At 42.8% G+C, this 13,057-nt stretch overlaps 1 protein-coding gene across 1 annotated transcript; it reads right to left on the reverse strand.

Moving 5' to 3' along the window:
• Positions 1–5,737: 5,737 nt before the first annotated feature.
• LOC134453896 (odorant receptor 131-2-like) lies at positions 5,738–6,676 on the reverse strand. The gene has a single exon (XM_063204645.1). The coding sequence runs from the start codon at positions 6,674–6,676 to the stop codon at positions 5,738–5,740; it is 939 nt and encodes a 312-aa protein (XP_063060715.1).
• Between the last annotated feature and the right edge of the window lie 6,381 nt (positions 6,677–13,057).

The following is a 13,057-nucleotide window of genomic DNA, read 5'->3' on the forward strand; positions in this document are numbered from 1 at the left end:
GTGAATAGGCCCGCTGGAGGACCCATCTGCAGTAAGAGGCTATGTAATTAAAGAGTACAACTGTATCCCTGTATTGTGTGATGCAGGGCTGCATTGGGGCCAAAAAAAAGACTGATTGTCGGCCTACTGGAAAATGGCCTGTTTGCCAGATTACCATGAATGGGGTTCATCAAGACACACCGACAGGGGGACAGAAATAGATCAGGTGTCACAGGCCCAGGTAGAATTGCGTCCCCACTCATTGTACACATTGAGAGTGGGCCCTTTTCAGATTGTTGTGTCCTGGGCCTGGTCAAAGCTGTCGGCTGTCTAAGGTGCACTTGCCCATGTAACCCTAATGACCCTAGCGCATTGAGTTTTTCTGCGTCCATGCTGGTGTGTGTGGACTTGTCAGAATTTATTTGTGCTTCTAGAAAGGTTAGTGTGCATGAAAATAGATTAGACCTTCCACACAAGAGTCTACACTACAACATGGAAATTGAACGCATGTCTGTTATTCTGTGCAGGCTTGAGGGGGCTGTGAGCGAGTGTGAATGGTAAACAGTGTTTTGTACATAATATCTGAATGTGATGCTCTGGAAATACATAACATATTGGTGTCTTTAGGAAATAACATTCATTGTAGCAGTTTGTAGACTTGTAATGGTGAATTTGAAACACAAATGCCCTTTAGGTTTTTTATATCCAATTGTTGTATATATACTGTATATCTGTATATTGTTGTATATATAATCTGTATATTGTTGTATATATAAATCAATCAATCAATATTATTTATATAGCACATTATCATACATAACTGTCATTCAATGTGTGAAAGAGTAAAAGAAAAAAAAACTGTCATAGTTCAAGTTCTGTTTGTTGGAAGGGGGTGCCGACATTTTTAGAAAGAAACAATGAAACATTTATTGAAGTAAAATATGATCAACTCATAACATGGATGGGCGACAGTAATACAGTATGTACATGCAAGCTGTGTAAAGGATGATTCATTCATTTTCATACAAGTCCATTTGAACACGGCCAACCAGTTTATAAACACCAGGGTGAACCACAAAACGCACAGTGGAATAGCATCTTACAACCAATGATGAAAATTAGCCTTGTGGCTATAATCTGGCTCAATTGAATTTTGTGCACTGTCCCTGTCAAATAAACAATAAATGAAATGAAATGAAATGAAACCATTCAAAATATTTATTTACAGTTGTGCACATACATGTACATTACACAACATGTCGATATTATTATTTCATCTTTGGGACCTGGCCTACTTTGCTGTTGAATGTGATATAAAACTTCATGGATGCCATGATCTTTTCGTCCCTAAAGCCATAGATGAGAGTGCTCATTATCTTTGCAGTGAGAGAGAACAACAGGAAGTTAACAAAGCGGACAACGATGTACGTTATCAAACCGATTTGTATGACCTGGGACTCAATGTATGGGCAGAAGACCTCCAGGTTGGAGAGCAGGAGCTGTAACAGGTGCAGCAGCACCGTGCGCTGGCCTTTGGAGGCGGCCATCTTGTCGTCGCCAGAGGCCCTGTGAGCCACGACAATGATGGAGCCGTAACAGAAGAGCAGGACAGACAGAATGAACAGGGAATCGCCGATGTAAAACATCCCTCTCATCTCCATGTGCCAATCCTCCCAAAACATGATCTCGTAGTAACAGAAATCGAGCTCTCCGTAGTAGTCTTTCGTGGCTAACCCGAGAAGAATGAACAGGTCAACGAACGATATGAAAAAACACAACAACCAGATCAGGGCTATGTACAAGACAGTCAGATCCGGACTGAATATGTTAACATGCTTTAGGGGCATGCAGATAGCCACGTACCGCTCAAGACACATGGCTAGTATAATGGTAGGGGATAGATTGGAGAAAACATCCATGAGCATGACTATTGGTATACAGACAGCAACAGGCAGGAAAAACTGCACGTGCATAGAGACCACCGTAAAATCAGTCAACACCAGGAAACAGGAGTCCGCAATCAAGGTCTGGGCGAACAGCGTGTAGCGGGCCTCGGCTCGGAGGGCCTCTCGTTTGACGAAGACGAAGAGCATGAATATCTCCACGCAGAAGAAGGGGCAGACCAGCAGCTGCACCAGGGCTGTGAAGAGGCTCCGCATGCTGGAGTCATTGCCCCTCAGAAGGCCAGACTCCTCATCGCTGCTGCTGCTGCTGCTGCTGTTCCCACTCTGGCTGCTGTTCTCTCCCAGCATGCTCTCACCTCTCACTCAACCTGGCAGTGGATGGAGAACAGAGGTCATTTGAAATTAATCAGAGGTCACAATAGTGACAGAGGTCATTTGAAATAAATCCCATGTCCAAATTCTACCTATGACATTGAAATGATAAAGAGTATAGGTTACTGCAGACATGGGCAGAAGGGGCCCACATGCGACCCACTGTGAAAAACAGTGAAAGAAAAACACAAGAGAAACCTTTGAATTCAAAATAATGGAATAGAATAGTAAGCCAGTTATGCCACATTATTTTTTGATTATTAACACTGGCAAGTTGCCTGTGATATCCTGCCCTTCGGTCAATATTCTAAACCCAGTGTGGCCCTTGGGCCAAAATTATTGCAAACCCCTGGGTAACTGTATACGTTATAATATAATATAATATAATATAATATAATATAATATAATATAATATAATATAATATAATGTTAACAATAACAATATTATTTGTTCAATATTCTGAAATAGGAATAGCAACACATTTCCAAAGATCATTCTTTTACCTGCAATGTGCCAGTTTGCGTAGAGCGATGCCAAGTGCCAGTGTTTTATAGCCTTTGCAGTGGGCAGTCTAGTGTACGTCGACATGACGATGAAGGGCCGATGAGAGATGGTGAAGTGCGTTGCCCAATCAGAGGGCGTTGGAATTTTTTTTTTACTATCGATAATGACATTTTAGAAGTGAATTGTGTAGGATGGTGGCCAGAGTAGGTATTGCAACCAGCTGCTCATTGAAACGGTGCGGCCTAAAGCAAAATTTGATCTTTTCATGAATATTTACTAAATAAGCTTTAAGCTAATATTTAGTAATATGACCACAATAAAAAAATGTTTTGCAACTAAAAATGTTTATTTCTGGAAATTCAAAATGGCGGCCATGGAGAAGATCCACATTTTAATGTAAGAAAAGTGCCATTTTCCCAGTCACAATGAATACTTAGAATTTGATGGTAGTGGTAAGTGTTCATGAAAAAGGTCACATTTGTGAATGGGCAGCATGAATTCTGGAAAAGAACTGCTAAAAAGATTGCACAATGCACCTTTAAAGAGTAGCCTGTATTTTTCATATATGACTTTTAAATGGACCTACTAACCGGACCTTGTTCCCTTATCAATCAAGTTTTTCATTTGGGTCTTATATTTAGTGTGGTTTATTTATGTACTTGTGGCCCTTTGGTGCAGATGGGATCGCATGACCAATATGGCTCATGGCTCACTGCTGAAAAAAACTCAACTAGCCTAAGTCAGTGTTTCCCAACCTTTTTTGTCTCACGTACCCCCTAACCCTTTTTAAATTCCATGAGTACCCCCTCACTCATGCTCTATATCCCAATGTGACTATGCTCATACATTTTTTCATTTTTCCACGTACCCCCAGTAGTGTGCTCACGTACCCCTAGTGGTACACGTACCCCTGGTTGGGAAACACTGGCCTAAGTCATAATAACCACATTGCTACGACATGGGGACAGCGCGTTTCTCTGAAGACCCTTTGGTAAGACTCAATCAGAAAATTTCCCTTTGGGCCTACAGCCCAATAGTTCGACATCTCTTTGTTCCAAGAAAATGAAACCCATTCTTCTGATAGCTCAACGTTCCAACCAAAGGCTATTTTACATCACTTCCTTCTTTGCGGTCATGTGCAGGCCTTTTCATACAAAACCATGTGAAAAAAGCCTGCCTTTACTTACTGTATGTATGTGTTTGCAGAATAAAAGGGAATGGGAAATGGTTTAGGAAATACAATAAGGCCACTGAAACACAATACAATATAAAGGGAAATGAAAATAATTTCCCTTGTTGAAAAACACATTTATGACATTATACTGTAAAACATTTGAGGTTTGGTCACACTTGAAAATGTCCACCTGCTTGAAAAGATACACACACACACACACACACACACACACACACACACACACACACACACACACACACACACGCATGCACACACACACACATGCCCGCAGGGTCAGTTGTCCCGGACCAAGGGACAAGTGGGTCCGACACAAGGGACAAGATTAGGCCTACATTGTATGTGTTGAGTTAGGTTACGTTTCAGATGACTTTGTTCTGGGTCCGGACGAATAAATAAATCCCATAAATCCGACAATAAGCCAGAGAGGAGCCCATTGGTCCACACCCCATTAGTCCAACAAATGCATGCGACACTCAGGCTTCTGGGGTACATGTGGGCACGTCTTTTCAGACAAAAAATGCACAAACAAAAACACGCTTTTACTGAAGTTTTATTTAGGCTTAGGAATTGTTTTGGTTTGGGCATAGTTGTAACTTTTCAGTTAAAAATTGCAGATAAAAGGCCGATATGTACTCAGAGGTCAATTGTCGACTAATGGGCTGTCGGACCAATGACATGGAACAGTTTGGAGAAGTGTTCCATTTTGTCATACACAGTAGCTTCGCAGCTTTTCATTGAATTGTAGTTAGAATTTTAATGAATTGTGTTAAAAGTTATTTACATATTTACATGGAGTAGGGGGTATATGTCTATATAATTTGGATTTATATGATCCATGAAATCTCTAAGAAATGAATATGAAAGAGATTGGATAAAGAGGAAATAACCTTAAATAGACCACACAATCACCTTTATGCATTTTATATTTAATGTAATATTTACGCTGGTATCCATTAGTTTACATAAAACCATAACATTGTTATCTTACCTACAAACACTTTTGGCTTGCTTTCCACAGATTTACAAGGCTAAAGAAACTATAACTCTATTTTATCCTTGTTAATAGCCTTGGTTTGTACGGGAAAATGTGAAATGGAAAATGGGATATTGTGAAACAATATTGCATATTACTGTTCAAACATAGTAGATGAAAAGAGGATCAGTATAGACTGCTTTTCTTTTACGTTTATTACATTCAGCTGTACAGATGGCCCTATTAATAACAAATGGAGAATTCATGTCAAATATAAATGCTAATTAAATATAATAACCAGAGAGTCTGACGATACAGAGTATGAGCAGTGGGTGAATGTAGACATAGTGGCAATATGGGACACGTACTGTACAGGAGGAGGAAGATGTGTGTAGGGAGGGGCAGGCCTCTGTCTGGACCTCTGTGATTGATGATGCACTCGAGGGCTGTGAATGGCAGACTGCAGTTTATAGTAGGGGCCTACATACATGGTGTATATTATACTGTATACTGTTGTGCATCATATATTATAAGAAAGGTCTGGAACTCTGTGTGTGTGTGTGTGTGTGTGTGTGTGTGTGTGTGTGTGTGTGTGTGTGTGTGTGTGTGTGTGTGTGTGTGTGTGTGTGTGTGTGTGTGTGTGTGTGTGTGTGTGTGTGTGTGTGTGTGTGTGTGTTAATGATAATGATTTGCCTTATTAAACACTTGATAAAGTCTGAACTTTACCACCACATTTTCCAAACAGCTTTGTTGTTCAACAATACATATTTTCCTCTCTTTGTAAATTATAACAGTAAGTACGTATTTTTTCATTGACCAGAATGAATTTTACTCCTTTTATGCACCATAAACTCTTTCATGGCGGCGTGAAACTTCTCATCTCTCACGCCATAGATGAGCGGCGTGATGGCCCTGGACAGAATGGTGAAGGCCAAGAAATTGAAATAGCGCACCGAGATGAACAGGTCTATGTTGATGCGCAGGAGCCGGGCCTCGACGTACGGACAGAAGACCTCCAGGGTGCACATGAAGAGCTGCAGCAGGTGCAGCAGCAGCGTCCTCTGGCCCTTGGAGGCCGCCTGCCGGTCGGCGCCCGAGGCCCTCCGGGCCACGCGGATGATGGACACGTAGCAGAAGAACAAGATGGCCAGCAGCACCAGGTAGTTCAGGATGAACAGGTTGCCCCGCATCTCCACGTGCCACCGGGCCACCACCAGGATCTCGTAGTAGCAGAAGTTGAGGCTGCGCAGGTAGCCCTCGGGCATGGTGGTCAGCATGATGCACACGTCCACCAAGGGTCGCAGGAAGTTGACGAACCAGATGCCGCCCGAGATGAACGCGGTGCGGGTGGGCGTGAAGATGTCCACGTGGCGCAGCGGGAAGCAGATGGCCACGTAGCGCTCCAGGCACATGGTGGTGATGAGGGTGGGCGAGACCAGGGCCAGCGCGTGGATGGTCATGGCCATGGGGATGCAGAAGGGCAGGGGCAGCAGCAGGTGCACGTGGATGGTGACCACCACAAAGTCGGTGAGGACGAAGAGGGCCGAGTCGGCCAGCAGGGTCTGGGCGAAGAAGACGTAGCGCGGCTCGGCCACTAAGGCCGGCTTCTTGCGGTAGGTGTAGTACATGAAGAGGTTGACGTAGACGAAGGGCCAGACCAGCGTCTGCACCAGGGCCGTGGTCAGGTTCAGCCGGATGGCGTCGTTGCCCTTTAGAATGCGCTGCTGCTCACTGCTGTTCTCAGACATTGTCTTTGGAATCTGCTGAACATACAAAGGAACACTGTAAAAAAAAAAAGATACCAGCTGCCTCAGAATTCTAAGTTAATTTAAATCCATATGTTAAGTTGTGTGAAGCTCTAAATTGCAGTCAGGGTCGTAACCAGTCATTTTCAAATGCTGAGGTCAAATACTGTGTGCTGTACTGCATACTGTACATTCAGAATGCTTAAAAAACTTCAGTCAAACTCTTCCGTTTGTTTTCATTAATCGCTGCCTTGAGGATAAATGGGGGTAGCGTATACAGACTGAAGGTATCATTGTTGATCATGTATTGTTTTTCATCATATATAAATTTTACATTGCTGAGAAAAATACAGAGGACATGACCTCTGTGTCCTCAATGGTAGTTATGACCATGCTTGCAGTTTTGTGTTCAAACTCACACAACTCCACACAACTTACTATAAAGATTTAAATTCACTTGGAATTCTGAGGCAGCTGGTAAACTTGGGATTTCAAGTTAAACCATGCTGTTGCCATTGCAGTGTGTAGCAGAATAAATTAACTTCACTGATAACATCACTGATAACATTCCTTACAGTGAAGCAATTGTGAAATTACTTCTGAGAGGACTAATCAGTTCAATGCTGTATTACTTTAGCACCTTCGGGTGGATATAGGCTATAATCATTCTAACAAAAACGAACAATAATATTATTACTAAGACATACATATGCATAATGTACATGAAGACAACTTTTACACTGTTGTCTGCTTCACATAACAATGCAATAGCATCTTATATCATACAATGCACACATTACATTTCACAAAATATATATCGGAAATTCATTTTACAACCATTTTAACACAATGAATATTTGTTCATCATTCCCTTTCACTGAACCAGAGCCACCCCACCGTTACAGTATGTAGGCCTACCTTCTTGAACTCTCTCTAGTCTACACTGCGAGACACCCTCAGACAGGGCTCCCTTTTATTCCTTGAGGCTCACTGTTGAGTAGTTATTAGACACTCATAACACACATGTCGGTTCCCCTTGGGACGATACTGCTTTGTTTTGTGGCACTGTGTGTACAGTGGATGATATGAATGACCAGAGAGGGAAGGGACAAAGGGGCCCAGAATTGGATCCCAATTACATTGTATGTATCGAGAGGGGGTGGGGGGCTTTCAGATGACTTTGTCCCTGGGCCCTTTTCACTGAACACAGGCTGCTGTTGTTTGTGTCAAATTCTTGAAATCCCTGCACTTCTTAATTAAAAAGTTTTTATTTGGCAAAAGCTCTATTTGCAAATATGTCCTTATACAATGAAGCAAATTACGTGTGTTGTTTTAATTAAAGCATACAGAAGCAGGTGAACACAGACAAATGTATTGCATTTGTGCTGCTACCGGTATGTCGTGGGGTTCTTCTTTCATGAAAAACTCAACAGCTCACCCGACTTTTTCTCAGATTTGACAGACAAGCCTGTGTTGGGTTTGGTCAACTGCAGGCGATGCAGGCCAGGCTTTAGATGGCGCTGCCACAAAAAGAAAAAAACAGAGCGACCAATGTTAATATTGTTGAACATGCAGGCAAGAGGAGCGTGGTACTTTCATTAGATTTCACAGGGTGTTAGAGAGGAAGAGACTGCATGGTGTAAAATTAGGATAAACATCTTCCCGAAAGTAGTTTTTGGACGACGGGAGATCTGGCTATTCATTTATTTGCTTCCTGGTTTGTGAATGTGTGACGGAGGTTATCTTGCACCTGTTCGTCCCCCTCAGGACGCAAACATACGACCTCGTCAACTAGGCTACATCGGTCCGGCAATGGGAGGCACAGTAGGCCCACGATACCGCTGGACTTAAGGACCAGTCCCTCAGCCCAACAACATCGACACTGCATGAGGCTCAGGGAGGGAGGTTTACTAACGTTCCACGCCAACTCTGCTAGTTAGCCTCTGTTACACTCTCCCCCTTAAACCTCACTTCCATGCGGGTCACGGCTAGCCTAGCGAGCTAAACCCATACAGCTGAAAGCTGACATGGGTCTAGAGTAGCTGGGAAGCAGTGTGGGCGGGATAAACGGTTGTCTATCAAATGCCTTGGCACTCAACGCCACGCAATAGGATGGCGCAACAACCAATCACATTGAATCCCCACACAGCAAACTGTAGGGGCGTGGCCAGCAATAGTTCCGGAGCCAGTTGGCAGCCAGCTGCACGAACAGAGCAGAGAGAGCAGGCTGCCGGCTTCAGACTCCGAGAACTATACGAACAACTGACGGCTGTTTGCACATATAACCCACTCAGTATCGAAACACAATGTCTACATGAATTAACGATGAGCGTGTTTGGATCTTTGGTAACTTTTTTCGTTCTACACCCACAAGAAATGGTCTACTGGTTCTGTAAAAATGCTTACAGTAGCTTGCCCGGCTACCCCCGTCAGTTCATGGCAGAGATTCGGAGCATGTCGGCTTTCTGACTAATCAAATATTAAATTGCCATTTACAAAGGCCTAAATATATGGTCAGCAAGCAGACAAGTTATATGAACTATCATTTAAGTATTAATGGACGTCATCATTCAAGAAATCGTTAATCAAACCATTTAAAATGACATAGCAGCGGAGGGCATCTTAACCAGATCAACTGGTATTTTTTTTTACAACTACAACTGGTCTCTTTTCAACCATTAAAATGCTTTAAAGGACTCGCCAATTCAGTGACAGTTTTAATAAGACCCATAGCATTAAAAACGAGACATGTGGGAGCGTTGGAAGTCTGTAAGTAGCTTACTAAATAGATGGGAATGAGACCTTGCTGGTCGAGCTAGCGGCTAGCCCACCTCTCGTCAAATAACACAGCTAGCTTGGTATCCAGCTAGCTAGCTTACAGAACATTGACAACGATCATATTAGTTCACGCAACCATTTAACAAGCCCAAAATTGCTCAACATTGTTGTTGATGAAGGAGGGCCATGTAGTTGAATACGAGGCATGTTTGAAATTTGTCAGTGAAAACACAATTTATTTCGGCAATTCGTTTGGATGTGGTGTGGTGGTCAGATGCATTTCTCCTCGGCTGGTGCAATGCTACGCCCGCTAGCAGTTTTCACTTGGGGCGTGTATGTTCTGAAAGCCCAGTTGTGTCGTCACTAGCTAGCCTGGCCCCCGATCCCGCCCCTCACGATTTGATTGGCCGCAAAGGCCGGTCCACCTTGGACCGATTGTAGATTCAGGTCCGCTAGACTGCCCCCGGGAGCAAATTCAATTTGCGACCTCTAGGGGCATCTAGATTTCCAGGCTAGGTCAAGGCACCACTGTGACGGAGGTCATCTTGCACCTGTTCATCACCACTCCCCCAGCCCAACAGCATCGACACTGTATGAGACTCAGGGAGGGAGGTTTACTAACGTTCCACGCCAACTCTGCTAGTTAAGGCCAATTTATACATATTGGCACTGACGGTTGCAAAGCCTCTGCAACCGTCTGTGCGCAACCACGCCCCAAACGCAGAGGCTCTACAACCGTCGTTGCGCGCCTCAAGAAAATCCTGACTACACGTGAAACGGTTGCAAAGGTCGCAGAGAAAAGGCGCTGTAATTGGTCGTCTCGCTACTTCCTTGTTCTTGTGGCGGCACAGATCTCCGGTAGTTTATGAGAGCCAAACTGTCAATATTCTGTGAAATACGAACGCTTTCTTTCTAGTGTGTATATATAAATAAATAAATGAAGCTACAATGACTGAATTAGTAAGTAACAAACAAACAATACATCAGTTTAGCACTCGAGGCAAAATGCCTGCAGTCTGACTACAGTACTGTAGCCTTGTAGCTATGTAGCCAAATGTGACTAACGACATGAGACCCCGTGCACAGATCTATAACATCAACAGTGGTTAGCGACCAGAACCAATGGGTGCCAGGGGGGCGCTGTGGCGCAGCGCGCTAAGCCCCCCACATTTGGGCTTGCATGCCCACGGGGACCCCGGATCGAGTCCGATCGGGGTCATTTCCCGATCCCACCCGGTCTCTCTGTCCTACTTGCTTCCTGTCACCATCTCAGACTGTCCTATCAAATAAAGGCATAAAAGCCCCTAAAAATATAAATTAAGAGAACCAATGGGCGCCGTTGCTGAACTATAATCTGCCCTTTAGCCTCCGTTACACTCTTCCCCTTAAACCTCACTCTCATGCGGGTCACGGCACCTCTGTGACGGAGGTCATCTTGCACCTGTTCGTCCCCCTCAATGGGAGGCACAGTATGATGCCGCTGGACTAAAGGACCACTCCCCCAGCTCAACGGCATCGACACTGTATGAGACTCAGGGAGGGAGGTTTACTAACGTTCCACGCCAACTCTGCTAGTTAGCCTCCGTTACAAATGCACTTTGGAGAGGGAAGGCTACAGTTCCTACGGATAAAATCTAGAGTTCAGCCTCAATATCCAATTGCCTACAATTCATAAGACGACTTGCCCAGTGAGTAATGAGTAATTGTTATCGTTTTGATGAGGACTCATTCGCTTGTGTTATTGTGTTATTCATACCATGATATGAAAGCCTGGTCATAAATACTGTGTTGACCCAGCCACTTGGGGCGACTGCTCACCTCCGAATCTCGGCTATGTAGGCCTAAACGTGTACCAAACCAGTACGTCAACCCCCGCCAACTTTCAGGAATATTTATGAAGCTAGAACCAAACATGGAACTCTATGTAAAAAAGACTAATGAGCCAGTGGAACCTCTCTCTTATCCAGCTCGCTGTTTATATTTTCACAAATACCATTTACATTTTAATATTTGTCTGTCATGTACCAGAATAGCAACGGAAATGAAATGACAAATACATTTTTTTCCATTTACTTTTACGTTTGTCACAAATAACTTGTGTGTCATGAGAACACGTGTTTGTCATGAGAATGAAAAGCCAAATGCAACTATTTCATTTTAATTTTAATAATGGCAGTACAATTGCACTGATACTTTGAACATGAAATGGAAAAATGAGTTTCTTCTGATTGACAATTTACATGATTGACAATTTACGAGAACTATCTGTTTACACTTTCATACTCCTAGTTCTAGGTTAATTGTGAAAGTTTAAGACATTAAAGGAATACTAAACTGACTGTTTGTTTTTATTTATTCAAAAAAGCAAACTTGCATAATATCCTTATCCACACATTCTTCACACTTTTAAAAAACATTTTTCCTCGTAACTTCTGTAAAATTGATAGTAAAATTGGTGTTTATATGTATACTTAAACTAGGATTTACCAATATAAAGTAGAAGACAACACCAGCAATATCTTTCAAAATATCTTTAAAGGTGCACTGTGTAATATTTTTAGTAGTTTATTTCCACAATTCATGCTGGGAAAAATTGCATGTTTCAAACATGAAAATGGGGATCTTCTCCCCATTTTCAATATCCAGAAATAAACAAATTTGGCAATAGGCAGCACAGTTTCAATGCACAGTGTAGTTGCAATATCTACTCTGGCCACCATCCTACACAGTGCACCTTTAAAATATTTTTTCCCCAGCATACAGTAATAGCATTACCCTCACTGTACTACGATAAATGAGTAATATGATTGTGTTGACAAATATTTCCTGAAGTTGCTGAAGATGTCAAGAAATGTTTAGTAAATGTTAACTATCCAGTTAACTGTGTGATGAGGCAACGTTTCTGACATTCTGTCATTTCGTCATTACCTGCTGGGAATGTATTTGAATACTGAACTCACCAAACACTTCTGCAACAAGTGGATCCTTCACAATTTTCAAAATGTAACATCGCGTCCCTTGCCTGTGGAGATGGGGGGCCCACTGGGCTCTAATTATATTGTATGTATGGGTGAAGGGGCCCTTTCAGATGACTTTGTCCAGGGCTATCAGTGGCTTTGTGTGTGTGTGTGTGTGTGTGTGTGTGCGTATGTGTGTGCGTGCGTGCGTGCGTGCGTGCGTGCGTGCGTGCGTGCGTGCGTGCGTGCGTGCGTGGATGCGCGTGTGTGCGTGTGTGTGTGTGTGTGTGTCTTTTCAAACATGTTAACATTTTCAAGTGTGACAAAAACGTTGAACCGTTTTACAGTATAATGTCATAAATGTGTTTTTCAACTAGGGAAAGTCTTTTCATTTCCCTTAATATTGCATTGTGTTTCAGTGGCCTTGTTGTATTTCCCAAACATAACATTTATTCTGGAAAACATATAAACATGGCCGTAACTACCATTGAGGACGCAGAGGTCATGTCCTCTGTTTTTTTTTCAGTAATGTAAAATTTATCTAATATGAAAATCGATATATGATCAACAATGATAAATTCAGTCTGTAGACGCCACCCCCATTTATCCCCAAGGCAGTGATTAATGTAAACAAACTTAAGAGTTTGCC

Source organism: Engraulis encrasicolus, chromosome 8, assembly GCF_034702125.1.
Source record: "Engraulis encrasicolus isolate BLACKSEA-1 chromosome 8, IST_EnEncr_1.0, whole genome shotgun sequence".
In the NCBI taxonomy this organism is placed as follows: domain Eukaryota; kingdom Metazoa; phylum Chordata; class Actinopteri; order Clupeiformes; family Engraulidae; genus Engraulis; species Engraulis encrasicolus.

What these genes read in the sequence shown, in the direction of transcription:
- LOC134453896 (XM_063204645.1), bottom strand. Translation starts at nt 6,676, where the DNA reads ATGTCTGAGAACAGCAGTGAGCAGCAGCGCATTCTAAAGGGCAACGAC.